The 27,451-nt window shown below is 40.4% G+C and overlaps 1 protein-coding gene across 1 annotated transcript in view; it reads left to right on the forward strand.

The window, feature by feature from the left end:
• The window catches only part of LOC306998036 (NACHT, LRR and PYD domains-containing protein 3-like), a 70,775-nt gene extending 44,487 nt beyond the window's left edge, over nucleotides 1-26,288 (forward strand). The window contains exons 13-15 of the mRNA XM_079611768.1: nucleotides 11,118-11,291; nucleotides 17,331-17,492; nucleotides 25,326-26,288. Coding sequence (XP_079467894.1) covers nucleotides 11,118-11,291; nucleotides 17,331-17,492; nucleotides 25,326-25,374 — 385 coding nt within the window. The 3' untranslated portion in view covers nucleotides 25,375-26,288. The remainder of the gene's footprint in view (nucleotides 1-11,117; nucleotides 11,292-17,330; nucleotides 17,493-25,325) is intronic.
• The last annotated feature ends 1,163 nt before the right edge of the window (nucleotides 26,289-27,451 follow it).

Below are 27,451 nucleotides of genomic sequence, written 5' to 3' on the forward strand. Positions count from 1 at the left end.
CGCACTAACCCCCAAACCCCACCCCCAAATCCTTCTTGTCGGTTATTGGCTGGAACAGTTTGTTATGTTGTGGTGCGGGTTAGCCCAGTCTGTTTTTGTTGCTGTTTGTGGAGCCTGGGGTGTCTACAGAGACCGCGTTTTTTTAGAGTGTGTTCAGGAGACAGACAGCTAGCGGATAGTGAGGAGATATTTGCTGTATGTGACAAAAAAATGTTTGGCCTAAAAAATGCGTGACATCGCTTAGAGCACCTTTAACAAAGATTAATAAATAATACAGTAAAAATATAGTTACTGAGTTAAATTATTGGTATTGTTATTAAGTTAAAAGTGAATAGTGTTCTTTATTCTTGCTGGTGCCCTGCCAGGAACCTTGCCCCCACAGCAAACCGAACTGAACCGAACCGAGGCTCCAAAACCGTGATATGAACCGAACCGTGGCATTGTTGTATCGTTACACCCCTAATATTATATATAAATAATATACAAATAATAAAACAAACAAATAAACAAAACATATATGTATAGATCATGTCATATGTAGCATAGTAAATATATATAAATAAACACAATCCATCTTAATAAATAGATACATACAGTGGGTCACTCTAGAGTTAACCGTCTCTGGCGTTGTGAATAGCTAACACATTTTTAGCCGCTAGTACCAGGGCCGGCTCTAGCCCTTTGGTTGCCCTAGGCGAGATTGAGTTTTGCGCCCCCGTAACGTAACAGCAACCCTAGAGGGAGCCTGCGCCCTAGAGATGCGCTGATGGGCTATTATTTCATACGCAACCGCATCACAAAACTCATCATCCGTCCGCCATCCATCCGCACCAATGTTTTTGACCAATTTTCAAAACCGCACGCGTCCGCCATCCGCTGATTGGGCGATAGAAGGCACTGCTGATGATAGCCGCGAGACTAGAAAGCTCTTACCTATATAATATCAGCAGTGAACTCCGTCTCCGATCGGCGCACAGGGACAAAAAAAAAAAAAAAATAGCCTAAATAAAACGCACTTCGGAAAACCTGACCTTATCTGATAGGCTACTGTACAGTATTTTCATTAAACGCATTTTGGCACATAATTTCAACATGCTGTTATTCAGCGTACTACTAATGAATGCCTATTTCACTTTATTTTTTTAGCCAATATAGAAAGCTCGAATAAAATAACAAGTAATTTACATTATAGGCAAACTCTATGCACTTTCATGTCAGGGTGACGACTATAGGACAGCGCCGCAGCTCCCACCACGCGCTGTGCGTAGGGTACCAAGAGCTGAGGGAGCACCAAAAAAATAGCCTAATGAAAAATCAATAATTATAATGCCGATATTATTTCAGTATAGAAATGCAGACATCCCAAGTCTTCCGGAAGTTCTGGGAGTATCCCGCATATTGATAGCGGCTCACTGATGCCCGCGAATTAGTTAAAATCTCCCTGGATCTAGAGCGAGCGCGCCCGCGAGACAGAGACTGTGCTCCACACCGCGTAGCGCATGCACGGCAGAGCGGGAGAGAGAGCAAGAGACCGCGTGCGTGCCTCATGAAGCGCATGTAATATCATTCCCCTATTTTCTTTTTTTGGATGTGGTAATAGTCAGATAACAATATTTAACAATGTATACATATATTTTTTAATTTGATTGGTTCAACCGCCCGCCCAAATTTAATTAAAATATAATTTTTCGTCACGTCATCCGCCCGCATCGGCGCGCCCCCAACACATTTGTCGCCCTAGGCAACCGCCTAGTTCGCCTATAGCAATCGCCGGCCCTGGCTAGTACTATCATCTTCTCCGAGTAAGAAGGACATTTTTTCAGTGTCACTCAGTTCAGAGAATGATGGGATCAAGGTTTTAAATCTGGGCAGAAAAGTTTCTCTTATATTGGCATATTTAGAGCAGAAGAGCAGACAGTGTTCCTCGTCCTCTATGTGCTGTAGATCAAGTCAAGTCACCTTTATTTATATAGCGCTTTTTACAATACAGATTGTTTCAAAGCAGCTTCACAGTGATAACATGAAAATAATACAAAAAAAAACTATTTCATCATCGTCCACCTTTAAGGTGTCACACTACTGCAAGAATGAAGACACAGAGAATGACGTTAACAGGTTTTATTTAGACCCTGTATGCAACTCCTGAATACAGGAAGGGCTTCGAGATCCACACAGGGGAAGGCAGGGTGAATACTGGAACTTGATGTCGTTTTGTAGAAGCTTGGAATGGATACCGTCTCTGAGATACTTGGAATATCAGACCACTGGAGTCCAGGTTAGAGATCCGAGAAGTACACTGGATAACACGGAGAGGCGGTTTGGAGAATCCCGGAGAACCACTGCACACAGAGGATGCTTGGAATACACACACACTGAGAGGTTAGTGTAGAAGTACAATACTTGCGATGGGTATCCTGGAACCAGACAGAAGTGTTAGGAACCGGGGAGTCACTGGCATCAAACGACGAGACCTGACAATGAGCTGTAGGCTGACTGGGTTGCGATCGGGACCAGGTGTGTTGGGTTGAAGCTGGCTGGGGTGTGTCGTTGGGTGAATCCGTGACATAAGGCAGATCTATAATATTGTTGAATATTAAATGTCCCCAACTAAGCAAGCCAGAAGGTAAGGCAACAGTGGCAAGGAACCAAAACTCCATCAGGTGACAGAATGGAGAAAAAAACCTTGGGAGAACCCAGGCTCAGTCGGGGGCCAGTTCTCCTCTGGCCAACGACCGAACAGTGGATGATTATGATTCAGGAGCATTACAGGTCAGAAGTCAGAATGAATCAGAGTATTTGTTCAGTTCCGGTTGGTTGAAGTCGGAGTGGAGAGGAGGAGAGACTGGAGAGACTGGTTAACACTTCAGGTCAGCGTCGTGTCCTGGCGCTGGTCCTTCATCAGATCTGGATACGGCCTGGTTCCGGTGGACAGCGGTAAACCTCGGGATAGACAGAGAGACAAATATTAGCGTAGACGCCATCCTTCTTATGATGTACCAAGTACATCAGGATTTACGGGAAGTGTTCCCGGTCCCGGCTGTTCTAAACTATGCAGCCTAACATTGAATTATAGAAGTCTATAATGTGTTATGTGTATGCTAGGCCGAAGAGATGTGTTTTTAGTAGTGCTGTCAAAGTTAACGCGTTAATTAGGCGTTAACGCAACATCATATTAACGGCGCTAATTTTTTTAACGCGCGATTAACGCAGCGCATATTTTCAGTTTGACCCGTGAGTCGTGACCCAACCCCTAGTTGGAGAAATGGAGATACACAGTGTTGCCCATGGTGTTACCAACTTAGCGACATTGCAGACACCTTTAGCGATTTTTTTCTCTTCAAAAAAGCGCCCAAACCTTTAGTTTCTGAGAATCGCCGGTGCTCTCCCAGCACGCGCGCAGCTCTCTCTCTCTCTCTCTCTCTTTCTCTCTCTTCTCTCTCTCTCTCTCTCTCTCTCTCTCTCTCTCTCTCTCTCTCTCTCTCTCTCTCTCTCTCTCTCTCTCTCTCTCTCTCTCTCTCTCTCTCTCTCTCTCTGCGCGTCTCGCGCGGTAGAGAGGAGCAGCGCTTTAATTCAGTTAAACACAGATATTATGTTGCTTCTCTAATTTTAAATGCACGTATAGCAGAAATCACAGCACAGATATTGTCTTTATCCTATGTGTATTTGATTTCATCAGACGACGGCTCGATTATCAGGATTGTTGGGCAGATTAACATCTTGGAAGGGAGAGCTGGTTATGTTTAATGGGTCGCGTTTCAGTCACTATTTCATATTCATTCCGTTGTTTGACAACAGAAACAGTAAAATATACCAATGAACACTGTTTTATTGAGAATTTAGCTTCATCAAAATGGGCACAGAGAGAGACAAACTACACATAACTACACATAAACTATTACATAATAAATAATAAATGTAATTTAGCATTTTCAGAAGAGCTGCCCTGTCATGCAAAAATCTAAGCATGTTTGTTTTAGTAAATTGCTCAGTTTAAAGAAAGAGAAGTAATGGGAACCTGGTATTTCTTTCTTCTTTCTTCATGTGTCTAATAGACATGAACAAGTTCTTTGAAAAACATCTATGATCTTTGAAACATGTCTCGTCTTCATGCTCTATGTTGACTATGGTTTCAATAATAAATATACATTTGCAGAAAGCATCCATATTTATCCATGCCCATAATGATTAGAGTATTACAAACTTGAAAAGTATTAATTTAAGGTACATTTAGAACAAATAAAAAATGTGCGATTAATCGCGAGTTAACTCATGGCAAGCATGCGATTAATCGCGATTAAATTTTTTAATCGATTGACAGCCCTAGTTTTTAGTCTAGATTTGAACTGACAGAGTGTGTCTGCTTCCCAGACAATGTTAGGAAGACTGTTCAAAAGTTTTGGTGCTAAATAGGAAAAGGATCTACCGCCAGCAGTCAATTTTGATATTCTAGGTATTATTAACTGGCCGGAGTTTTGAGATCGCAGTAGACGTGAAGGACTATAATGCGTTAAGAGCTCGCTCAAGTACTGCGGATCTAAACCATTTAGTGCTTTGTAAGTGATCAGCAATATTTTAAAATTTATATGATGTTTAATAGGCAGCCAATGCAGTGTTGACAGAACGGGGCTAATATGGTCATACTTCCTGGTTCTAGTAAGAACTCGAGCTGCTGCGTTTTGGACCATCTGTAGTTTGTTTATTAAGCGTGCAAGGCAACCACCCAGTAGAGCATTACAATAATCTAGCCTTGAGGTCATGAACGCATGAACTAATGGTTCTGCATTATTCATTGAGAGCATATGACGTAATTTAGATATATTTTTAAGATGGAAGAAAGCGGTTTTACAGATACTAGACACATGACTTTCAAATGAAAGATTGGTATCAAAGAGCACACACAGGTTCCTAGCCGACGACAAAGACTTAACAGAGCAGCCATCAAGTGTTAGACAGTACTCTAGATTATTATGTGTGGACGTTTTTTGTCGAATAATTAGAATCTCTGTTTTTTCTGAATTTAGTAGTAGGAAATTACTAGTCATCCAATTTTTTTATATCAGCTATGCATTCCGGTAATTTTGTTAATTGGTAGGTTTCGTTAATATACAGCTGAGTATCGTTGGCATAACAGTGAAAGCTAATTCCATGTTTCCTAATGATATCTCCTAATGGTAGCATATACAGAGTGAACACAGGGCTCTACGCTAACTTTTTTCCCAAGGAGTACATGTGCTCCTAAATGAAAAAATTTAGGAGCACACAAAGAAATTTAGGAGCACAGTACAAAAACGTTAACCGCCTTTTAGCCACACACCTAAAAATATCTTCTTTTGTGTTCAGCACAAGAAATACATTAATACAGGTATTTAACAACATTAGAGAGTGAGTAAATAATGACAGAATTTTTATTTTTGGGTAACTGTCCCTTTAAGGACAGGCGGCAGCATGTTTACTATTAGGGCAACTGTCACTTTAAGATCTGCGCGCAACGAGTCTACACGCATTTGACAAGCAGATTTTTTTCTTAATTTTTTTCTACTGTTCTTTCACTTTAGACATAACCAACTTTGTTTATGTAAACCTTGTGTGTATTTGACAGTATTAGCGCAATACGACGCGAAAGATAACTTAGTCCAGTATCTCTGTTAACAGGCTTTTAGTGCATGTGCGCGTCGGGTGTATTGCGCTCATTAGAACAGCGCATCAGCAGCGAATGACATGTTTAACCGGCAAGGCTTTAAAGCACATGCAAATAATACATTTTTATGAACTACAGTGTCCCGTTCCTCTGCATTTCATGTGAATATACGTCGTGCTGTGCAGTATGTTGAGACGGAGGCGCCAGAACTGCAAACTGATGGAATGCACGATCCTACGATGTTTCTTCAAAAGCAGATCGTGGAGACATTTATCATCCACGATCAAGAGATATCGCACAGCCCTACTTCAAGTTCTAATCAGCAACAAACCTTTAACTTAATAAACAGTTGTTTGTGCCATGTAGAGGATGACACATCACCTAATAGTTTTAGTTTTTTTATTTAACATCACCTAACCGCACGTTTCGCAAAATATGTGACATCACCTGTATGCGGCGATCTGATGTCACTGACCGACTACGCCGTTGTTTTTTATTAGTAATGGGGAGGAAAATAATTATATTCATGCATACTTTTTGGAGTCAAAATTCTTTGGACAAAGCTTGAACAAAATTTAATACCTCATAAAATCGGGATTAAGACTTTTTAATACCTTTTAAGGGCCTTCATTTTCCTAAAATGGATTTATCAACTTTTAATACTTTTTAAGACCCCGTGGACACCCTGTGATATCCCCCTCACCTGATTCCTCTTTCTCCTCATCTCTTTTTCGCTTAAAATAAAAACTTATGTTCTTCATTTTGTACCTTCTATTGTACCAATATTTTCTTTCCAGTTTTTACCTCACTTGACTCTCTCACTTAAAATCCAGCAGTTCCCGCACATTCCCACACTATTTCAGTGATCGGCTCATTGGTTGCGAATCGTCGCTCTCATTTGCATAAAGTTAAGCGCGTCATCATGCTATTTTCACACAAACTGTCTGTGTTCACATCGCGCAGTCGCGACGCTGTCACGTCCTCTTGCTCTTTTATATACTGTCTATGTTGCTCAGTTCCATGTGAAATCAATGGGATGCTTTGCTTCATCATGCTGTTGTTCAGTGTATTGAAAACAGAGAACTATTTTTCAAGTTCGCACATAACTATTTTTAGGCGCAAATGCGAGTGAAACACTCGCACTGTAGAGCCCTGAAACAGCAGCGGTCCTAATACTAAGCCTTGTGGTATGCCATACTGAACTTGTGATTGATAAGACATATCTTCATTTACTGCTACAAACTGATAACGGTCAGATAAGTATGATTTAAACCATGCTAGTGCAATTCCACTAATGCCAGCATAATGTTCGAGTCTATTTAAAAGGATGTTGTGGTCAATGGTGTCAAATGCAGCACTAAGATCAAGTAATACTAATAGAGAGACACAACCACGATCGGATGATAAGAGCAAATCATTTGTGACTCTAGCGAGAGCTGTCTCGGTACTATGGTGTGGTCTAAATCCGGACTGAAAATCCTTGCAGATATTTGTGAGGATACTGCTTTTTCTAATATCTTTGACAGAAAAGGCAGATTAGAGATCGGCCTGTAATTGACTAATTTTGTAGGATCAAGTTGCGTTTTTTTAACAAGCGGTTTAATCATAGCTAGCTTAAAGGTTTTTGGTACGTATCCTAGAGACAAAGATGAATTAATGATATTAAGAAGATGATCTATGACATCTGGAAGCATCTCTTTCAGCAGCTTAATCGGTATAGGGTCTAACATACACATTGTCGATTTAGATGATTTGACGAGTTTGCAAAATTCTTCCTCTCCTATAGCAACGAATTAGGGCTGCAACTAACGATTATTTTAATAATCGATTAATCTGTCGATTATTTTTTCGATTCATCGGATAAAAACTAAATTTAAAAAAGCATTCATTTCCAACCCTTTATTCAAAAACAGAACTGAATTCACAGTGCAAAAAAATCAGAAAGTGCACAAACAGGTCGCTCCTTGAACATCCCTGAGCTGTTAAAGTAATACAATTTTTTTTTTTTTTTTAAGTGCACAAAAAGATATATATTTTTTTGTTTAAGGGACCTGAGCTAAAAGAAAAAACAAATCAGAAAACTTAACAGGATTTGTTTAAACGTCAGAACTTGTTCTCTACACTACACTCACAGACGCACAAACTCTCACACTCACAGACGCACACATTCACAAAAAAATACAATGGATTGACCACCTCGTATGGTGTGTATTTTGCAGCTCATCCTTTCCAAGCATATAGTGAAGTTTCTTTGAGTCATTTAGAGTAAAGAATGAAAAATTCAGTGGAAAAAATATTCCCCTTGTAATGGTATTTGGGACAGACAAGAAAGTGTTTGCATCTTCTGTCTCTCTGATAGTGGTAGGATTCTTTTTTTATATATATTGTTGTCCATTTATCAAACTTCCATGTCTCTTATATAGTAATTATATTTTACTATGTACCAATTTACAAATGCTCTGACACACTCGGCCTCTCTTGCGCGCAGACACACTCGGTCTCTCTCGCGCAGTGTGTGGCTCGCTCGCGGAGTTCGCTTCGCTTTTCTCCAGTCCGGTGAGGCGCCGCTCTGCTCCGCGCTCAACTAATTTTTTTTTTATATACTCAATATCTCCACGTCGTGCGACACAACGAATCGATAATGAAATTTGTTGCCAACTATTTTAATAATCGATTTTTATCAATTTTATCGATTCGTTGTTGCAGCCCTACAACGAATGAATCAAATTTTCCCTCAGGGAGACTACAATGCACTTCCTGATGCGATACTGTATTAGACGGTTGCATAGTTATAATTTTGTCCCTGATATTATCGATCTTATAAGTGAAGAAGTTCATAAAGTCATTACTGCTGTGTTGCTTGGAAACTTCTGGGCTTGAAGCTTTCTTTTTCGTTAGTTTAGCCACTGTTTCAAATAAATACCTAGGATTATGTTTATTTTCTTCTAATAGGGTTGAAAAATAAGCAGATCTAGCAGCTTTTAAAGCCTCTCTGTAAGCAATCGAGCTCTCCTTCCATGAAATCCGATATACCTTTAGTTTTGTTTTCTTCCAGTTGCGCTCCATTTTTCTGGCTGCTCTCTTAAGGGCCTGAGTGTGCTCGTTGTGCCACGGCGTTGGACTATGTTCTTTAATCTTCTTTAAGCGCAACGGAGCAACTGTATCTAAAGTGCTGGAAAAGAGAGAGTTAAAAGTTTCTGTTGCAATATCAAGTTCTTCTAAGCTATCCGGGATGCTGAGATGATGAAACTGATTAGGAAGATTATTGATAAAGCAATCTTTAGTGGCAGAAGTGATCGGTCTAACATATTTATAACACGGAGTCAGCTTTGCAGCCTTGGATAAATGTAATTTACATGAGACTAGATAATGATCTGAGATGTCATCGCTCTGCTGCAGTACTTCAACGGCATCAAAATCTATTCCATGTGCTAGTATTAGATCTAGAGTATGATTACGGCAATGAGTAGGTCCTGACACATGTTGTCTAACTCCAATTGAGTTTATAATGTCTTTAAATGCCAATCCCAATGCATCTTTTTCATTATCTATGTGTATATTAAAATCATATTAACTAAACAATTAGTACTTTATCTGCAGCCCATACTAATTCTGATAGAAAGTCCGCAAATTCTTTGATAAAGTCTATATGGTGCCCTGGTGGCCTGTATACAGTAGCCAACACAAGTGTCAAATGTGATTTATTGTTTACACTATATATTTTTACATTAAGCACCAACACTTCAAAATAATTATATTTACAACTAGATTTCTTAGTGGTTTTGAAAATATTACTATAAATTACAGCAACACCTCCTCTTTTGTGTTTCAGACGAGGTTCATGTTTATAACCGTAATCTTGTGGGGTTGACTCATTTAAAGCAATGTAATCGTTTGGTTTTAGCCAGGTTTCTGTCAAACACAGCACATCTAGGTTATAATCTGTAATCATATTATTAACTATTAGCGCTTTTTAAGTAAGAGATCGAATATTCAGCAACCCAAGCTTTATCATTTGCTCATCCGTATTATATCTGTTTTTTATTTGTTGAACATCAATTACATTTTCAACCTTAGATGGGTTTGAGGAGGTTAAAATGGGCTCTGCTTAGACTGCTGCCCCCGCGACCCGGCCCCGGATAAGCGGAAGAAGATGGATGGAGATGGGTTTGAACGTTTTTGGGATTTCCAAGTTTGGGGAACAGACACAGTCTCTATATGGTAAATGGTAAATGGACTGCATTTATATAGCGCTTTCACAGACCCAATGGCCACCAAAGCGCTTTACATTGCCTCACATTCACCCATTCACTCACTCATTCATACACCGACGGCGGTGTCAGCCATGCAAGGCGCCATCCAGCTCGTCGGGAGCAGCTGGGGTTAGGTGTCTTGCTCATGGACACCTCGACACTTGGTCAGGTGGAACCGGGGATTGAACCACCAACCTTTCGGTTTGTAGACAACCTACATGAACCACTGAGCCACTGCCGCCCAATGATGATATCTAGGTGAAAGAGGCTCTATGTGATGGGATTTATCTGACCTTGGTGACGTGAGGCCGCTAGCAGACGGTCGGTTAAGCCAGTCTGTCTGCTTCCTGACCTGAGCCCCAGATTGTCATGTTTTATCTCTAAGACTATGAGCCAAATTACTATAGAGAAGAGCAGCACCATCCCAGGAGGGATGAATACCATCTCTTTTCAACAGGTCAGGTTTGCCCCAAAAACTTTTCCAATTGTCTATGAATTCTATATTATTTTGCGGACACCACCCAGACAGCCAGCTATTGAGTGAACACAATCTACTAACTATCTCATCACTCCTGCAAACAGGAAGGGGGCCAGAGCAAATTACAGTGCTTGACATCGTACTTGCGAGTTCACACACCTCTTTAAGGGGCTCATAAAAGCAAGAATAAAACGTGATTTTATTTTGTATTCCCATATGAACAAATTGGAAAACTTTGAAGAGGTGGGGAGTGTACAAAGAATGTTGTGCTGGATTGAAAATGATACATTGTACTTTGTTGAAGAATTTGAGTAGCTATATGTGATTGTTTTGTTAATGTAGTGGTTTTTGTGTAGTTAATAAAAGATGTTAAAAATAAAAAAAATCTCTCTCTCTCTCTCGTCAGTTAACGTTAATAATAAAACCACAGCTATATGGGCCTTACTATATTTCCTTTAATATTCCACTAATTAGATACATCATAGACAGCCTTCTTTTTTATCCTATTATACTCTCTGTTGTCAGTGTTTCTTTGTCTGGACACACACACTATACACGCTGCCTGGTATCGGTTGCTGGTATCAGAGCATTTTTATGAGTACGAGTACATGAGCTCAGCATCGGTGCATCCCTAATCTCTCTTCCTCTGTCTGCTTTATTTGCTAATGAAGATGATGTGACTTTACAGAATAAACTGTTTTCTTTCTTTCTGTCTTATTTTCTGCTCTCTCTCTCTCTGCTAATGTAGGTTAAGATACTGTGATATGACAGATGCAGGTTGTTCTGATGTGACTTCAGCTCTGAAATCAAACCCATCACACCTGAGAGAACTGGACCTGAGTGTAAATACACTAGGAGACTCTGGAGTGAAAAACCTCAGTGATCTACTGATGAACCCACAACTCAAGCTGGAGAAACTACAGTTAGTGTCATTATACTGTACAGCAATTACAGTGCGACTGAAGTTTATTTATTTGAAGACAGCAGGGCTTATGTTTCATTGTTTATAGCAGTGCACTTTATGGGGTTTCCCTATTGCTCACATTTTTATGTGTTTTTTATCTAGATAGTAATTGTTTAACTTCCAGCATTTGATACAATGTACTGATTGTGAACATGCAGAAATCTGCCTTTTCAACAGAGAATAAAGAAGAGAGACGTCAAATAAATAGTTAAAATGAAAGCGAAGAAACAGTGTCTTCTGTAGTATGACCCTCGGGATGCCCCGTACCTGGGGCCGTAGAAATGTATCTGCGGGTTGTCATGGGAACAGTTCAGTAAATATGCCAGCAGGCTAAAGACATGCCGTTGTCTGTATTAATTTATAGTACAAATTACGACATGGTGTCAGAAGTGTTTAATGTTAAAACCAACTCAGCCTTCGACATGAAAGTATAGTCGACAGTATAAGGAACTTACAGGGAAATCACCGCTATTTGGAAGTAAATCAACGCGCCAGCTCAAGTAAGATGTCCAGAGAAGAGAGAGAACGTGCGGGACCACCCTCTGCAGCTTACGCCGTTGGAGATGCATTTCGCATTAGCCCTCCAAAGAAGTTTGACTGCAGAGACATCCAAAATTGGCACAAATGGATTAGACGATTCAAAAGGTACAGAGTAGCGTCGGGTTTGGATAAATAGGATGAGGCATTCCAGGTGAACACATTGATATATTCCATGGGAGATGAAGCAGAGGATATTTTACATGCGTCGGCGATACAAGAAGAGGACAAGGTAATCTAGGAGAAAGTAAAAGACTGTTTCGATAAACATTTCATTGGAGAACACAACGTCATTTTCGAGAGGGCCAGGTTTAACATGCGAAAACAAGAGCCGGGGGAAACGGCTGAGTGCTTTGTTACTGCAGTTCACAAATTGGCGGAACATTGCAGGTTCGGGACTCTCAAAGATGAACTGGTACGTGATCGCATAATAGTGGCCATAAGAGACATCAGACTTTCCTAAAAGCTACAGTTAGATTCAAATCGGACTCTGTCTAAAGCTACGAACTTAGTAAGACTAAGTGAAACTGTATAACAGCAGCAAATGGTGTTGCGCGGCGTGGGAAATCATGCACACAGTGGGCCCAGTGATGAAGTGCACGCGCTTTTCGCCTGCCCGAATGAAAGGGTGGAATTCCGAACAAAGAGTAAAACATTCTACTACTGGAACATCAGGGATGTGTCATAAATGTGGGAGAAAATAAATGTGCCATTTCATAGTTGGAAAGATTGATCCAAGCAGCCTATGCATGAGATGGCAGATGAGGAGGAGCAACTCTACCAGGACAGCCTTTTCCTGGGTGAGGTGAAGGCAGACTGTGCTGGTTGGTACTCAGACATCAAAATTAATGGGGAAGTTGTTTCTTTTAAATTAGACACAGGAGCAGCAGTGACCGAGATACCCACAAAATTATATAAGTGTAGTAGAGAGGGTCCTCTTCATCACAACTCAAAAAGACTGTATGGCCCAAATAACAAGATACTGCCTGTGGTAGGACAGATACAGAGTAGACTAGAAAGTAAAGATAAAAAGGCCACTCAGTCTGTATTTGTCATTGATAACCTAGCCAGGCCACTGCTGGGCTTACCAGCACTTACAGAACTCCACCTCATTGAGCGATTGGATGCAGTTGAAGAACAGGGAGAGAAAGCAGATTCAGGGGAGGTCTTCAAAAAGAGGTTTCCAAAGGTTTTCAGTGGATTAGGGAGACTTGAAGGTGATTACCAAATCCGCCTGAATGAGGACGCCATCCCTTATGCTCTGACCACCCCTCACCAAGTACCAATCCCCTTAACTGACAAAGTCAAGGAAGAGCTGGAAAGAATGGAGGAGATGGGAGTCATCTCAAAGATAGAGAAACCCACTGATTGGTGTGCAGGAATAGTACTGGTCCCAAAACCCAATGGTAGGATAAGACTCTGCGTTGACCTGACCAAACTCAATGAGGGAGTGTGCAGAGAAAGACAAATTGTTTGTGAGCAGTGTTGGGTATAGTTACTTTGGAAAGTAGTTATTAGGTTACAACGTTACCACCAAATAAAAGTAATCAGTTATGTTACAGCGTTATCTATTCATAAAAGTAACGCGTTAGAGTACTCATGCGTTACCAAAAATTAAAAGCCGTTTGCAGCACCTCACACATGCAGACACGGCCCCCTTTAAATGCACCTAGAAGTCGTGACTCCTGCCAATGAATAACGTCAGTCATCCGACTAAATTAACACTGCAGCATAACAATAACAGGAAAGACAGTCATCAATAGGCTATTCCACATAGCGTTTTATTTATTTATTATCACAGAACATATTAATCAAAATGCACACCTTCCCAGCCCGGGTAGTAGAGATGCGCGGATGGGCAATTATTATTCAAATAAAAAAATCAATAATTATAATGCCGATATTATTTCAGTATAGAAATGCAGACATCCCAAGTCTCCCGCATATTGATAGCGGCTCACTGATGCCCGCGAATTAAAATCTCCCGGAATCTAGAGCGAGTGCGCCTGCGAGACAGAGTCTGTGCTCCAAACCGCGTAGCGCGTGCACAGCAGAGAGGGAGAGAGAGCAAGAGACTGCGCGCATGTAATATGATTCATTCCCCTATTTTCTTTTTTTTGGGATAGTCAGATAACAATATTTAACAATGTATACATATATTTTTCATTTGATTGGTTCAACCGGCCACCACCCGCCCGAATTTAATTAAAATATAATTTTTGGTCACGTCATCCGCCCATCTCTACCAGGTAGCGCTATATGAGCACAGAGCACCATACAAGATAACTCCTGATTTTTTCTTTAACTCTAATGCAGTTCGAGTTTTTCTTTAACTCTAATGCAGTTCGAGTTTTTCTTTAACTCTAATGCAGTTCGAGTTTTTCTTTAACTCTAATTCAGTTAGAGTTTTTCTTTAACTCTAATGCAGTTAGAAATGAACAACCAGTCAACAATCTAACAGAAATTAACAGCTGCCTGTCAAACTAAAATTATTACAAACCGAATAAAATCATTCACTGGCACACAGGCAAATGATAATAGCCGAACTAAATATTAATAAAGTGTAACAACGTTTGTGACTCACAAGCCTAAATTCGCTTTAACATAGTCCTCTTACATTTACTCTTCAAAGTAGTGATTAAAACGTAGAAGAAGCAGATTTTCGAAACGTTTGTCCGACAGTCGATTTCTCCTGGGAGTAAGAACGAGACTCCCGAGGCTGAAAAGCCTCTCCACGGGTTCGCTGGAGGGTGGTGGGGTATTGAAGCGCAGAAACACTGTCTTGATCCTGGGGAAATTTTCTTATTCTGGATTTTCCTTTCCTTAAAATAACGGATTACTTTTTTAAAAAAATAACCGATTACTTTTTAAAAAAAATAACGAAGTTACTGATTACTTAACGCACAAAACTAACGCGTTAAGTTACACATTTCACGAAAAAGATAATTAACGTACTCTAACGCGTTACTTTATAACGCGTTACCCACAACACTGTTTGTGGGGCACAAAATCAGGGCGGGAGCCATTGAACCTGACCCCGGGAAAATCAGAGCTATCACAGACATGCCCATCCCACAGAATACAGCAGATGTTAGGCGTTTTTTGGGGATGGTCACATACATAGCAAAGTTTATCCCTCAGTTTGCAGACACCACCAAACCACTTAGAGATTTGCTGTCAAAGAACAATGAGTGGTCTTGGGGCCACATGCAACAGACATCATTTGAAAACCTCAAAAAGGAGCTGCCATCACAGAGAGTGTTGGCTCAGTACAGACGCATGCAGACGCATCATCCTTTGGCCAGGATAACATGGAGTGGCGCCACATCGCTTACATCTCTCGAAGCCTGTCTGAAACAGAGCAACGTTATGCCCAGGTTGAAAAGGAGGCATTGGGCATAACCTGGGCATGTGAAAGGTTGAGTTCATACCTCATAAGCCTACCATTCACGATAGAAACAGACCATAAACCACTACTGGCCTTGTTGGGGACAAAAGCGTTGGATGACTTACTTCCCAGAGTTCAGCGATTCTGTCTCAGACTGCTGAGGTTCACGTACAAGATAATTTACGTGCCAGGGAAGGCTCTCATCACAGCAGACGCACTCTCCAGGGCCCCGGTGAGACGGCCACTGACTGAAGAAGAGGCACAACTGGAAGGGGAAGTGCAGGTCTTCATCAATATGATACGTGAAAACTTACCTGCATCCCAGTCTAAACTTCAACAGATAGCTGAGCACCAACAGCGGGATTCTATCTGTAGCCAGCTGATGTCACATTGCACTGAGAGGGTGGCCACGGCAAGAAGAGCTGTCCCAGCAACTGAAACCCTATTGGGTCCACCACAGTGAGCTACACATGAATGGTGACCTTCTGATGAAAGGGCATCGAATTGTTATACCAGAGACATTACAGAAGGAAATGCTGTCCAGGCTACACGAGGGACATATGGGGACAACCAAATGCAGGCGGAGGGCCCAGCAGTTGGCTGGGACTGGGTGCTCAAATCACAAGAATGGTGGCCCAGTGTGAGGTGTGTGCTAAAAACCAACCACTTCACCCAGAACCAATGATACCCTCAGAGCTGCCACAGCGGCCCTGGCAGAAAGTAGGAGCTGATATGTTTTATTGGGAAAATGACTCTTACTTATTGTTAGTAGACTACTATTCTCGAAACATTGAAGTAATTAAAACCCCAATAACCACATCAGCAGGAGTTATCAAGGGCTTTAAATCCATTTTTGTTAGACATGGGGTTCCTGAAGTACTAATAACTGATAATGGCCCATAGTTGTCTTCAGGCACTTCAGACATGTGACCAGCAGCCCATACTTTGCACAGAGCAGTGGAGAGGCAGAGAGGGCTGTGAAGACTGTCAAGGGCCTATTGAAGAAAAATGCTGACCCATACAGGGCTCTGTTGGCCTACAGAGTCACACCGCTGCATCACGGACCATCGCCAGCAGAACTCCTGGTGGGCAGGAGACTGCGCTCACCATTGCCAGTCTCACCTGTTCAACTCAAACCTAAATGGCCAAACAGGAAGGCCTTTGCAGACAAGGCCAAACAACTGAAACACACACAGACAGTTGACTTTAATCACAGACACAAAGCTACTGTGAAACCGGAGCTAAAAGCAGGTCAGCGAGTCTGGATCACAAATACAAAAGAATCGGACACAGTGATAAAAAAAAGCAGACACTCCCCGCTCCTATGTAGTGGAAACTGACTCAGAAGAGGTGAGGAGAAACAAAGCATACCTCAGACCCCTCCCAGAGATACAAGCCCCACCACCTGCCGTGGAGGCCACGAAACAGGCAGCAGGGCCAGAAGAAAGGGAAGGGGAGGGGGGGATGATACAGAGGGCCCACCCAAGGAGAGAGGTGAAAGCCCCAGAGTGGCTTAAAGACTTTGTAACATAGTATTCAGCATCTAGAATTAAGCATAATAGACAGTGCTATGTTTATGTTTAATCTGTCTGATATCTTTGGTTCAGGTTTAATATTTCCAACAGTTAAGGCAGTTCTGCCAGTGTGAACATTTATTTAAGGTTTTATAACTACTTTTAGAGAAGGGGAGATGTAGTATGACCCTCGGGATGCCCCGTACCTGGGGCTGTAGAAATGTATCTGCGGGTTGTCATGGGAACAGTTCAGTAAATATGCCAGCAGGCTAAAGACATGACATTGTCTGTGTTCATTTATAGTACAAATTACGACATCTTCCAGCGCACAGAACTAGTGTGACTGGGTTTCAGAACAGACTATTGGTCACTAAATGCTGCTGTAGCTCTTCAATAAGATGATCATCATAGATGTGAACTATTGTTATTTTTAAACTAAAACACTTTATTCTCAATATCTCACAGTGAGTCTGAGTTCACATTATATCTGTGTAAAATTCATCACATTCATGATTTGTTTGTAAGATAATCTTTCTTCCTCTGTTTGTGTCTTTCTAGTCTATATGGCTGTGGCATTACAGATGTTTCTTCTTTAACTCAGTCTTTGACTGACTCAAAAGCACTGCAGTTTTTAAAAGAGCTTGAGCTGAGACTCAATAAGATAGGAGACTCACAGCAGCGGCTCAGAGACGAGCTACGAGACTCAAACTGTGACCTGAGGTGAGGAAACATCACTCCGAGATATTAAAGACATCTTCATTTACCTCTGATATGTACGCAAGCCCTGAACCGCAAGGTGAGAAAAAAAATAAAGAAAACTTCTCTCGTTATTTCGACATAATATCTTGTTATTTCGACATATCTCGTTATTTTGACATAATATCTCGTTATTTCGACATAATGTCTCATTATTTCGACTTAATAAGTCGTTATTTCGACATAATAAGTTGTTATTTCGACGTAATAAGTCGTTATTTCGACGTAATAAGTTAAATAAACCGGCTTGGGCCCTCCATCGCTGCTTGCAGCTTTAATTTTATATATATATATATATATATATATATATATATATATATATATATATATATATATATATATATATGCTTGGAAACATCACAGTGGAGCGGTGCTTACTGTGAACGGTACGAACTGTACAACTGACTATTTAAACAGAGCAGTGTAATTTTTTTTATGTTAGGTTGACTATTTTATTATTAAATTTTATAAAGGCTATAATGAACATGCTGCGATGTCAAGATTGGAATGCTGTGTGTGTGTGTGTGTGTGTGTGTGTGTGGTGTGTGTGTGTGTGTGTGTGGCTCGATCGAATGGAGACATAAAAACATACTCCGTCATTTTGTTCACACAGGACATCATTCAAAGTGTTTCTCTATATTTGTGTACACTCGCAATAAAGCACAACATTGTGCTTTTGTTAAGCTATAAACTCTTGTCAAACTGTAACCTACAACTGTCACCCAACCAAAATATCACACACACACACACACACACACACACACACACACACACACACACACACACACAGAATGGCAGAGAGACAGAGAGAGACACAATCCACATTCAAACCACAATATCTGACTTTCTGTTGGTCGGAGCTAATGACTGTAAATTAGAAAGTTGTTCGGCTTGATAAGATCAATATACACGCTGAGTTTTGTAACTGTAGGTAAAACTATAACTAAGTTATAACACACTTTATGCATCCTTTTTTAATCATAAATTTGTTTCCTCGCCATGGCCAAACCGTTCGAGATATCAAAAATCCCCTGGCAATTTATCATCTTCCATGTCTTGACTTCATGCTGACCGAGTTTCGTGGTCATCGGATGAATTCTCTAGGAGAAGTGTTTCAAATGCGAGAGCAAGCGTTCTCCAATCAACCCGTAATAGCCGACTTCCTGTTGGGCTGGCGTAAAACTTGACCAGGGAAAGTTGTTCGGCCCGATGAGATCTAAATGTGTACCGAGTTTCATATTAATTCATGCAAGCGTGTTTGATATACGGACAAGTGTTCGAATCCCATTCCAGGGGGCGCTGTCGAGCCCCCCTGCCACGCCCGGGTACCAGCTTCAGCCTGGCCCTGATGGCCGCGGGTTCTGACCTGTGTGCAAAATTTCAAAAGTTTTCGAGCACGTTAAGGCCCCCAAAAGTGCCCAAAAGGTAGTAAAATTATAATAATAATAATAAATATAGCTGCAAGCAGCGATTACGGGCCCAAGCCGGTGGCACCGCCACCCCGGTGCCTTTAGTTGCACTAAAGGCACCGCGGTGGCGGTGCCACCGGCTTGGGCCCTCCATCGCTGCTTGCAGCTATATTTATTTATATATATATATATATATAAAAAGCCGCCACCCCGTTGCCTTTCGGGTTCCTGTGCACGACGGGCAATAACGTAACCCCGCTTTGACTGTCGAGAAGAAGTCTGCTTTAGAGCTTGCATCAGTGTGAGTCTTTCTGCTCCCCTCCAAACACACACAGAAAAGGGGGGGGGCTGTCTGTGTGTGTGCCCTCCCTCCCTCCCCACACACACACACACACACACACACACACACACACACACACACACACACACACACACACACACACACACACACACACACACACAGAGAATGGCAGGGGGAACTCTGTCAGAGAGAGACAAAACCACATTCAAACCAAAATATCTGACTTCCTGTTGGTCGGAGCTAATGACTGTAAATGAGAAAGTTGTCCGGATCGATAAGCACAATATACAGACCGAGTTTTGTGACTGTAGGTAAAAAGAACCCACCCACTTTAGTCAAAAGTATCTTGAAAGTAACACACTTCCTGCTGCCAGTTGGTGGCGCTATAACTTTGACTCACAATAGTCACATCCATGTGATCGCCCTCTTACAACAAACACACTGCTGAAGTTTCATCAAGATCAATAAATGTATGAAGACGTTATAACACATTGTGTTTTTCTTTTCTCGCCATAACTTCGTTTCCTCGCCACGGCCAAACCGTTCGAGATATCAAAAATCCGTCCGCAATTTAGCGTCCTCAATGTCTTGACTTCATGCTGACCGAGTTTGGTGGCGATAGGATAATTTTTCTTGGAGGAGTATATCAAATTCCAGGGGCATGCATTTTCATACAGCCCATAATAGCCGACTTCCTGTTGGACTGGCGTAAAACTTAGAGCACGAAAGTTGTTCGGCCCGATTAAATCTATATGTGTACCGAGTTTCATATTATTACATGCAAACGTGTTTGATATATGGACCAAGTTTTTCGGACCACGTTCAAGGGGGCGCTGTTGAGCTCTCCTGCCACGCCCGGGTACCAGCTTCAGCCCAGCCCTGATGGCCGCAGGTTCTGACCTGTGTGCAAAGTTTCAAGAGTTTTCGAGCACGTTAAGGGCCCCAAAAGTGCCCGAGAAGTCCCACACAGCAGAGAAAGGGTTAAAATAAAGCCCCCCTCCTCTCTCACACACACAGACACTGAGAGAGACTGGCAAAATTCCCATCAAATCACATTCAAACCAAAATATCTGACTTCCTGTTGGTCGGAGCTAATGACTGTAAATTAGAAAGTTGTCCGGCTCGGGGAGATAAATATAAATACCGATTTTTGTTACTGTAGGTAAAACTAATACCCCATTTTTGACTAAAGGTGGCGCTACTGAGCCCCTCCACCGCGCCCGTTTCTGAAACTTCACACATGCCTAGTACCTAATAAATCTGATATGCATGTTGAGTTTCATGCAATTTGAAGCATGTTAAGAGCCTCAAATGCACCCAAAAAGAATATAAAAGTTTAAAGCGTTGCCATGGCAACAGTATTTAAGATATCAATAATTCTTTCACAGGTCTACATCTGCCGTGTGTTTACATTATACACATAAAGTTTGAAGCAAATCGGGTAAAAATAAGAGGGTGAATTCAAAGCATTTTGAAAGTGACACACTTCCTGCTGCCAGTTGGTGGCGCTATAACTTTGACTCACAATAGTCACATCCATGTGATCGGCCTCTTACAGCGAACACACTGCTGAAGTTTCATCAAGATCAGTTAATGTATGAGGATGTTATAACACACTTCCTGTTTCCAATATTCGCCATAAATTCGTTTCCTCGCCACGGCCAAACCGTTCGAGATATCAAAAATCCCCTGGCAATTTTTCATCCTCCATGTCTTGACTTCATGCACACCGAGTTTCGTGGTGATTGGTTGAATCGTCTAGGAGGAGTATTTTAAATTCCATTGCATGTGTTTTTTAAACTACGCCAAATAGCCGACTTCCTGTTGGGCTGGGGTAAAAAGTCAGAGCACGAAGGATATATGAACCGATGAGATCTATAAGTGTACCGAGTTTCATATTATTACACGCAAGCGTGTTTGATTTATGGACCAAGTTTTCGGACCGCGTTCCAGGGGGCGCTGTCGAGCCCTCCTGCCACGCCCGGGTACCAGCTTCAGTCCGGCTCTAATGGCCGCGGGTTCTGACATTTGTGCAAAGTTTCAAGAGTTTTTGAGCACGTTAAGGCCCCCAAAAGTGCCCAAAAGGTAGTAATATAATAATAATAATAAATAATAAATAATAATAAAGAAGAATAATCCGAAGGAAAACAATAGGGCCTTCGCCTTTTCAAGGCTTGGGCCCTAATAAGAAGAAGAAGAAGAATAATCCTTAGAAAAACAATAGGGCCTTCGCCTTTTCAAGGCTTGGGCCCTAATAAGAAAAAATCCTTAGAAGAACAATAGGGCTCTGCGCCCTTTCAGGGCTTGGGCCCTAATTATAATATCTGCCCCTTATCAACATAAGTTAAATTACAATTCCAAAGAGGTGTGCTTACAACACACATCTACTTTGCAACACATATACAAAGACATAAATCAAATATCACATTTCCTGCTAAATTGATGCATTATATTTTTCTATTAGTAATGCTTTTACACTCTTCTTAAAAACAAAAAACGATGTTGAAGTTTTAATTTCACTATTTAGATTGCTCCACTGACTGACACCTTGTATTGAGACACATCTTTCCTTTAATTTTGTTCTAAACTCGGGTTTCTGAAAGACTTCAGTTCCTCTTAAATTGAATTTACTAGCTCTCTTGATGAATCTATTTAGTTCCTCCACATAGAGGAATTACAATAAAACAGATTGAAAAACAAAAAAGATTCAAAGCTCTTTGTTTAGGCTTGCCTCATGATGGGCCATTGGGGGAGTGTCTGTCACACCCTGGGTCTGAATCTCATTAATATTGATGGACCATCACCACACCTATGCATAATCCTCGGTCTTACAAAAAAACGGTCTTACAAAGTTTAAATCAATGTATTGTTTTATGTGAACGATTAGGCAGGATGTTTTTCACATCATTTTGAAGCCAAAATGAAGCGAACTCGAAGCGACAGCATCCATTAGTCAAAAGTCTCCGGAACACATATTTAGTATGCGTTTTGTGGTCTATTTCAGCAACTTTCTTTTTTTTTTTTTTTATAACCACGCATAAACATTATTCTCTTAAAAATACAAACATGTACATACATATTGCTCACATATTATGGTAGCCCTGTTTGTGCTATATAGAGTGAATTTACACCTTTGCCATTAACCCCCTGAGGTCGGCAAACGCGCGGGCGCGTTTTGCTCGTTTTTTTTTACATAGCAGCAAAATAGACCTAAAATACTCCGTCGGTTTTGGTCATACAGACTTAAGAAATATGAAAAAATAAGCTGTTAAATGTCTACTTTTTTATGTGTCCACTTACAATCGAAATAAAACATTGTGCTTTTGTAAAATAAAGAAAGTAAACAGGGAGTGCTTTCTGCCTCTCCGTCTCCTTGAACTTTTTTTCTGAAGCATGTCTCTAAATTTATACAAATCTCAGCGAATACTATTCACTCAGACATGAGCTATATATCTCTATAATCATTTAAGTGTGTAGTTTTAAAATATCTAATTCAAAACTAAAACAAATATTCTCTGTTAATGTAATCTATATAAAAAGAGCGAGAGATCAGTCGTGCTCATTATCGTTCTGGCACCTCATTACTCCGCTAATGTGACACGCCCATCGAGAGCGCGCGCTATTCAAACGCAGATGATCTGGAGCAACACATGCAAACCAGTCAACGCCCACAACAGCTGGACAACACACTCGCTGTGAGGAATAGCTCTGCTAATAATATCGTGATTATCCTGGAAATTTTACCTCAAACGTGCTGGAGTAGCCGAACAACGGACCCAGCTGCAGATCATCAGTAAGTGCTTTGTTCTAATCGCGATATGAAATGGTGTCTGTAAACCGCAAAAGACTGTTTAAATGTGAATCGCGTTTCTGTGTTTGAATGAATGAACGGCACATGTGCGCATGCGTTTGTTTACTAGCCTACAGCTCGCGCGTCTGTGTGTGTGAATGAAATATCTATTGCCTACTGAGATGAGTAAAAATCGACTGAATACGTTGAAATAAAATGTCTTTGTATAAGCAACATTTTAAACTGCAAATTAACATTTATGCCCTAATATAGGCTATATTATAAAAGACGACGTTACAGACGAAATATGAAAGACAACATTTAGTTTTGGATAGATTATAAATTTGTACTGCCACATCAAAACCTAATTTCCAAGGTGCAAACAAAATCTTAAAAGGTCAATATAAGCCTTCTCTTTAAATTATTTTTGTGTTTTATTAGTGACAAATTTGGGGAGAGGATAGCCTACATAATCCAAAACTTTCTGAAAATACAAATGAGAATTAACTGCACAATTACTAGAAATGTTTACCTTGGATATTATACAATTTGCAAGCATAGGCCTACACAGTTTGTGGAAAAATACACTTTTTTTTCAAGATGTTTCCAACTCTGAACTAATTCTGTAGTAATATATATATATATATGTGTGTGTGTGTGTGTATGTATGTATATATAATATATATATATATATATATATATTTGTGTGTGTATGTATGTATATATGTGTGTGTGTGTTGTCTTTGCATTCTTTGCATTCTGTGTGGCTCAGTGACACCTAGGCTCATTAGTATGCAGCATTAGCAGGTCTTCTTTGTCTCCTCCAGGTGTGAATGAGGACATTATTCATGACCTTGTTGGATCATTCACGCCCCCCTGCATATTGCCTTTCCAAACAAAAAGTGTCTTACAAAATTTAAATCAATCTATTGTTTAATGTGAACGATTAGCCCGGATGATTTTCAGATCATTTTGAAGTAAATACTCTAGCCGACAAGATCCATTAGTCAAAAGTATTGTGGGAATATGTGAAGTAGGTCGTTTGTGGTCTTATATCAGAACATTTAAGTTTGAGTTTTTTGAATAACCACGCATAAATAATATTCTCTCAAAAATGCAAACATGTACATACATGTTGCTCACATATTATGATAGTCATGTTCGTGCTAAATAGAGTGTAATTACACCTTTGCCATTAATATGTTTATAAGCAACTGAAAAAAATACAAATATCAGGTCATGTCAAAACATCTCAAGGACCCCAAAAACACCTTAGACTCCAGAGGGTTAACATGTTTATAAATAACTGAAAAAAGCACAAATGTCAGGGCATTTCAAAACATCCCAGGGGCCCCAAAAACACCTTGGTCCCCAGAGGGTTAATCAAGTTATCGAAATAACGAGATATTTATGTCGAAATAACGAGATATTTATGTTGAAATAACGATATATTAAGTCGAAATAACGAGATATTATGTAGAAATAACGAGATATTATGTCGAAATAACGACTTATTAAATCGAAATAACGAGATAAGTTTTCTTTATTTTTTTTCTCACCTTGCGGTTCAGGGCTTCCGTAGATATGTGAACACACCTTTCAAACATTCGTGAAAGGAAATGATCATTAAGCTTTATTGCAACAAAGGGTTTGTGTGAGAACACAATGTGAAGTTATTGAAATGTTGAACACACAGGAGGAAAGAGAACAGAAGCTCACGGTCACAGCTTTACACATCAACACCTGCTTTATGAACTGTGTCAGTAGAAGTGAATAATTTCAGTGTGAAAACAGACTTGGTCAGATTGTAGGAAAGCGCTGCACTCCTGCTAAACTCAGTGCAGGTCCACCTTCAGCTCACAGGAGAAATGTCTCTGTCTCCAGTGTGTTTTTACTGGGAAGAGCCACTCGTCACACTCCTCTACACTTACTTTACTCTCAGTGATTTACTAAGAGCCGACAGACATGTTTAAACTAGAGGACAAGCGGCTTTAACTAAAGGTTTGTGTTTGAACTCAAAGTAACATTAGTATTTGCTCCCTGTGGTTTATTCCATACGCTGTACACTCATTAGTTTCTCCTTTACAGAGACTCGATAGGAGTTGCACCGACAAACACACACACATGAACATTATTCATAAAAACAACCATATTGTCCCCATATTTAATTAATCTGATTACAGGAATTCAATTTAACTTATTTTTACAAAAAAAAAAAAAAACAGTAATTGAAATATAATAATTTGCACTTTGTTCCACTGAACACTAATTGTTTTCTCTTCTGTTCCACTTTACAGAGTAGATGAAGATCGATCACCAAACTCTGATAGATGCGTTATATTATAGTTTGAAATCATCATGAGAGCAGCAGAAACCATCAGGAGATCCACAGAAGAGTCACTGCCGTCTATGAGGAGAAATAACTGTGTGATTAATGTGTGTCATACAGGAGGAAGAGACTCAGACTTCACAGTTAAATAAAGCAGCATGTGTGTTAGCATGCGTATTAGAAACATGTGATATTGAAAGATTAATGTTGGTTTATTATTCAGCCAAATGATGGTTTAGTTGTAATTAAAGGTGAACAGAGGAAGAAGCTCAGATGAGTGTCAGCAGAAATCTCCACTATCAGGCCTGCAAATATAATAATGTTTGGGTTGAACTCATCTATAATTATTAAAATATTTCTTCACTGTGTTCAACTCACCATTTACATCTGCTGGTTTCCGTGCTTCTGTTCAAAATAAACGTAAGTATTTTACTCCCCTGCTTCATCACTATCCGTGACACCCCTAATACTGGCTCTGTAGCAAGCCCCCAAAAATGCCTTTCTCAATCAAATACAATTAATAACTTTTTCATATAAAATAATGGCATTTTTTAAATTAAAATAATTTTTGTGTTTGACAACGAACACAAACTAAAACGGTTGATTCTACCGTTATTTAAAAAAACTGTTGCTTTAATTATCTTGAACAAAACTGAACATTATTAACAAGATCTTTGTCTCAAAATATAGTCAATAATTTTAGCGATTCCCATTTGCTACTTAAATCTACAAAAAAAAAGTTTTTCTTTTGTGTATGACATTAGATCCAGATGGATCTATAAGGCATTTAATATGGTTAGGCACAATTTCATGTTTCAGGCCCTAATTATTTTAGCTTTATAAACAAGGTTGTCACAGGGGTGTCACATTCCTCCTGTTGACATTTCCGAATGCCTTCCTACAGTTGCTTAATAAAAGCGGCTTTCCACACAAACAAACGTACATGTGTCATTAGTATGAGAGAAAAATGGGATTTTAACTGTCGGTCTCGGGTCAGGCTCGCGGACATAAATATCTTTATTATTCGGGTAATTATTCGGGTCGGGCTGATGATGATGAAGGTAAATAGGTGATGTTTGAGTGGGCGGAGAGTGGTTTTGTTTTAGGAGTTTTCTGTATGTTATGTAAGATGTGCATATGTTTGCATGTAGCCACCATGTTTTATAGTGCGTAATTTTAAACACCTTTTACTTGGCACTTTTGAAATAACCACAGGTCATGTATTTTAAGTGTTTTATATTTTTATCAGGTACAACATGGTAATCTTCGCCAGAATAGATGGCTATTCAAGAAAGGTTAGACTTTTAACGGACCCCTAGGTGTGTGTCCGAACACGAGGTCAGCAGGGCTGAACCCCAACGATTCCTGCACTGTTTCCCTAATAGCAAACAAAACAAAGGGCACCCACTCATCCCAATCAGCACCTGTTTCCATACAATACTTCCTCAGCATGGTTTTGAGTGTCTGGTGCCAGTGTTCAAGAGCCCCTTGACTCTCTGGGTGGTAAGCGCTGGAGACCTGGTGCGATATGGACAATGTTTTTAATGCAGAAGAAAACAGTTTGGACATAAAATTAGTCCCTTGATCCAACTGGATCACTCTGGGGAGACCAAAGGTGGAAAAGAACTTGATCAGACTCTTAATAATTGTCTTAGCTGTAATTGTTCGGAGAGGAATAGCCTCCGGGTACCGAGTGGCGCTGCACATAATGGTAAGCAGAAACTGGTTACCTGTTCGAGTTTTTGGTAATGGACCCACACAGTCAATAATAACCCGCTCAAACGGTTCTCCAATCACGGGAATCGGGTGAAGTGGCAAACGAGGAACAGGTTGGTTCACTTTTCCTGTAAGTTGGCACACATGACAGGTTTTACAGTATTGCAGTATTGTAATGTCCGATTTTAATCCTGGCCAGAAGAAATGTCAGAGGACTCTGTTGTATGTTTTTGTTACCCCTAAATGTCCGGACAATGCAGGTGTGGCATTCGAGATAGCAAAACAGTACTGAGGAGGTTATAATCTAGGTGAAACCTGCCCCAAAAACACCGACTACGCCACCCTAGGAGTTTCGCCTAGAGAATGATTTTCTTTAGT

The sequence above is a fragment of the Phoxinus phoxinus genome, assembly GCF_949152265.1.
Source record: "Phoxinus phoxinus genome assembly, chromosome: 5".
NCBI classification, from domain to species: Eukaryota; Metazoa; Chordata; class Actinopteri; order Cypriniformes; family Leuciscidae; genus Phoxinus; species Phoxinus phoxinus.